General features: G+C 36.8%; 1 protein-coding gene across 1 annotated transcript; it reads left to right on the forward strand.

Moving 5' to 3' along the window:
* The first annotated feature begins 2913 nt into the window (after nucleotides 1-2913).
* Nucleotides 2914-4684, forward strand: LOC113751501 (myb family transcription factor PHL8-like). Its single transcript, XM_027295532.1, has 6 exons — nucleotides 2914-3188; nucleotides 3283-3359; nucleotides 3449-3506; nucleotides 3591-3660; nucleotides 3755-3824; nucleotides 3927-4684. Exons 1-6 carry the CDS (start codon nucleotides 3050-3052, stop codon nucleotides 4467-4469), a joined length of 957 nt encoding a protein of 318 aa, XP_027151333.1. The 5' UTR covers nucleotides 2914-3049; the 3' UTR covers nucleotides 4470-4684.
* Nucleotides 4685-4892: the final 208 nt, after the last annotated feature.

Genomic DNA, 4892 nt, shown 5'->3' on the forward strand with positions numbered 1-4892 from the left:
GATTAGTTGCCTGGAGGTCCAAAAAGAAAAGAACAGAGACTATATTGACTACCATTTGTGCAGTTTTCTTCTTTTGTCTTGATGAAGTAAGAGGCTCAACAATTCCAAATGACTTTCATGCAAGACAAAAAACAAAACCAAAAAAAAAAAAAAAAAACATTTTAGATATTTGACAAATATGAATGATTCAATCTCAACACACCAGATTTCACCACGAGAGAGAGTAGGGTACGGTACGGTACCATGACTTAATTATTCGAACCCAACTAGAAAAGATCTAGAGCCCCAATCCTCCCCATGCCCTCAGCAGCTTCTTGTGTTGTAAGTTGTAACCCGTGTAACAAACAGGCTTGATGCTGGAATAATACTACTAGTAGTAAAACAAGCAGTTAAAACCAAGTAAGAATGACACATTGCCAGCGTCATTTTCAGTACGAGCAATTATATAGCATCCACGAATTTTTCTTTAGAGGGGGGGAAATGGAATTGCAATTATTCTTTGGTGGGATGGTGACAAGTTCCTTTTGTTTTCGCTTTTCCTGATTCCTGAGGCCATATTCTTCTCATCTTCTCCTTTCCTTGCTTTTGAATTTCTAAGATCTCTCTTCCCCCTAATGCATGGATGGATGGGTCCCCAACTAGTAGAATAATAATTGATGTGCCAACTTTGTATTTTTAGGTGACTTTTTGATTCACTGCACCTTCTTCTGCAGCTCACCTAAAATACCAAAGGCCAAAGGGTAGTTTGGCATCATCCCAGAATCTCCTTTACTTGTTATGGAACATGATGATAAAGCCAGCAAAGAAGCTTCAAGTCCAGCAGATTGTTGTAAAGGAAAAAGCTACTTCCTTCATTTCCTCTTCTTTTTTCTTGTTTTCAACCATTTGGGGCCATATATTATCAAAAATCGTCTTCATAATTATATTCCTTTCTTCGAATTTCAAGCAAGGTTTAGATAGTGGAGCAATGATGCTGGGAAAAAAAAGCACCTTCATTGCTGCATGCTGACTTTTTGATGCCGTGAATCTACCCTAAATAACTCATCAAATATATAACGTCAAGTAAATTATTACTGCTCTCTGGTAGTTCCCCTCTTAATCATGTGTCCTCTGCTTTCATCTAATTAATGACCTTGAAATATACTCCAAGTTACATCAATCGAAAAGGTCAACATAGGTCTAAAACTTCTTTGCACCCTCCCATTTAATAGTAGTAGTTAAAGTTATTGCTAGAATGTTTTATTAGTATCTTTTACTTTCATAATGTTGTGCGTAATCTTATGATTAGTTGATTACCTTTATGGATATCCGGTTGCTAATAGTATGAATAATGGTGTAAAACGTGTTGCTCTTAGTATCCTTTGAACTCGTTATAAAATGGAGGATACCATCTGATTGTATGGCACTGAGAAGGCAATGCTTTGGAAAATCAATCATTGGATTTTGATTCCATTCGTCAAGAATGAACACTAGACCGAAAACCAAGAAATTCGAAGTTTGATCTGATCCAATTGACTTTTGTGATTTCTTGTTGGCCATTGTTCCTTTCTTTTTCCTTTCATGATCGATCTTTACTCTTTCGTCTTTCTTTTCTTTATGGTTTTATTTAGATCGATGTCTGTTAAACACATCAATCAACTCGATGAGGCATGGGGAGATTCGGATTGTAGACAGATTTATCTAGCTCTTTCTGTCAGAAAAATGTAATCAACTCCTCAGCAAGGCAAAAAAAAAAAAGGCAAAGCAAAATTTGAACCCAAACGTTTATCCCTACAAAGAATGACCATTACAATTGGTACAAACCTTTGATCTTTACTTTCTTTCAGTACTCTGAGATTTCATTTTATTATCTTCATTTTTGCCACCATATGCATAGATATCTATCTCAAGGATCAGCTTTATAGGGTACGCTTTGTTCAGCTCCCTTATTTCTTCCACTTTCTTGGATGTCTGACGACACTTCGGAGATGAAAATAATGGAACAATTACATGATGATAGATTTCTTTTTCTCTCAGTCTTATCTTTTTGTAAAGTACTTTTTTGATAACGTAAATACAGCAAGTTTGTCCTAAAATCTATTGCTAGATTCCTTGATTCCTTCTGCCCTACAAAAAACAAAAAGAATCTGCCAATCCCACCACACCCTCGAAAAAGAAAATGTCAAAGGGGAAAGCAAGAATTATATAGTTTTGAAAAAGAAAGACCGACTCGGATTATCTCTTTCCATCTTTTAAAAGATGTGTATTTAACAATCTACAAAGACAAATGGAAACCACTTTTGGTGAAAATTGCCTAGTTGTAGTGGTACTGCTATTACACTGGAATAAGGAGCTCAAGCACCGTACATGTCACTTCCAACACACTCCTCCAATGGAGGGTTTTTTTTCACTGCTAGATAGTAGATAAGAAAAGAAAAACTCATGAAATCATTATTGTCATTATACTCTTTTTTTTTTTTTTTTTTCAATTATAGAGCTTGTCACAGTTTTGGAAAAGTTACGTCCATTGTACATCATGGTGGGGCTGCCAAATTCACCAGGGAATCAAGCAAAGGAGAGAGGGGAAGAGAATGAGCGTGGGGGTTGGAAAACAGCAGAATAAAAACAAACCCTACACTTTTTCCTCTTTCTCTCCTTTTGAGACCCAAATTTAGGTGTTCCTCTTTCTCTGTTTTGCTGCCTCAGATTCTTTCCACCGTTTCAAGTCAAAGAAGAAAATCTACACACACACACCAAAAGAAAAAAAAAAGAAAAAAGAAAAAATGAATAGAAAGAAAGAAAAACTTGATAACACAAAATAAAGCAAGTTTGATATGAAATGGGAAATGAAGAAAGGAAGGGCCACATCTCATGGCATATATTCCTCCAACGTAACCCTCGGTCATGTTTCCAGATACGGAGTGAGAACATAGGACAAGAGTACTAACTACTCCCAATTATAAAAACAACAGCAGCTGCCACATATTTTAGGCAGAGCTGCAAGGATAAAAAACACCCTATCCTATGTTCCAACCCAGAAACTGCATTTTCTCATCCCCATAACAGAAAAATGTCTCTACAGAATCAGAATCTGCAAACTAATGACATGGCCTTGGTTCTATCTAGTGATGCAAAACCTAGACTCAAATGGACTCCAGAACTTCACCTGCGCTTCGTCGATGCCGTCAATCAGCTTGGAGGTGCTGATAGTTGAGTACAGAACCAATGCCAAGTACCCTTGTTTCCATTTCTGCAACATATTTTGGTTCATATTCTAATTCGATTGATAATTCTGTAATGCAGAGGCTACACCAAAATCATTGATGAGGGTGATGGGCATTCATGGATTGACACTGTACCATCTTAAGAGCCACTTGCAGGCATGTCATTCCTCAGATTACAAACTTTGATGCACATTTTTCTTTTTCTAGATGATAGTGAAAGCAATGAACTTTTCTTTTTCCTGCAGAAATACAGGCTGGGAAAAAGTCAACAATCACAACATTATAATGAGAGTAAGCCAGAAGGTAGGCTACGTACATAGAACAGAATGAGATATTGTAGGATGAATAATCCTTTAACAGGATTGATGAATGATTAATATGATGCAGAGGAAAGAGAGAATCAGAGGAGTCACTTTACTGCAGAAGTTTGCGAGGAAACTCAGAATCAGACCAATGAGTAATAACTGTTAGAAAATTTCCTTCTTCATTGGGTAGCGAGAATTGAAATACAATAGCTTGTTACTGATATAAAAGATGTCTGCCGTTATCAGGAGCTTGCAGATAGCCCAGGCTCTGCATATGCAAATGGAGGTGCAGAGGAAACTATACGAACAACTTGAGGTAAAATATGTGGTTATTATTGGAAGTTCATTTAAAAGCTGAAGTTGCCAATCGTTCTAACTTGTTGGTTTTTTTTTTTTTTTTTTTTGTATGGATATTCAGGTGCAAAGACATCTGCAATTGCGAATTGAAGCTCAAGGAAAGTATCTACAATCAGTTCTGAAGAAAGCACAGGAAACACTTGCTGAGTATAATACTTCTGCTGCTGGAGTTGAACTTGCCAAGGCAGAACTTTCTCAACTGGTATCAATGGTTGACATTGGCTGTCCAACTTCTTCCTTATCTGCATTGACAGAAATTGAAGGCCCGATCTTAAAAGCCACAGAGAATAAGCAATTGACAAGTAATGGATGTTCAATGGAAAGTTCTCTTACATCATCTGAGAGCTCAGGGAGAAAGGAACAGACTCAACCAATGCATGAAATTGACGAAAAGGGCAAGTGTAATAGAAACAACATCGTCCTCTCATTGATGGAAATGCAGCCAGGACAAAACAGTAGATCAAACAATCAAGCCAGTGAAAAAAAAAGAACTGGAAGCAACACTTCTGTTGAAAAACCACTCCCGAAAAGATTTCAACCCCAAAGAAGTGATGAGCAAACAGGAAAGTTTGGATTCCTGGAAACCCTTGATTTGAATAGATAATATCTGAATACACTTCAATTGCCTTGGAGTATAGCAATCTAATGGGTATATTCAGTGACTGTAATTATTTGCAGATCAGTAAAAGTAACATATTCTATGAGCAGTTGGTTTAGTACTGTAGTTAGTATGTTTATAAACAAAGCCATGTAAATTGATCTTTTGTGAGCAACCTAAAAGAACTTGTGAAAGTATATCCATATACATTTCCTGTTATATATTCTGTCTTTGAATCTAGAACTGTTCGTCTGAATACATAAAGGATAACGCTTTGGTGAGGAATTTCCTTTTATGAAAAAAAACAATCCTTGGTTACAATTCAGATAGCTCCACAACCTGACGCTGAAAAGATATTCTTGCAGGGCACCAGTATCCTCCTCTATTAGATACGTAAGAAATATTCTTTCTCATCCATCCAGGAAGCAT

Source organism: Coffea eugenioides, chromosome 11 (assembly GCF_003713205.1).
Source record: "Coffea eugenioides isolate CCC68of chromosome 11, Ceug_1.0, whole genome shotgun sequence".
NCBI classification, from domain to species: Eukaryota; Viridiplantae; Streptophyta; class Magnoliopsida; order Gentianales; family Rubiaceae; genus Coffea; species Coffea eugenioides.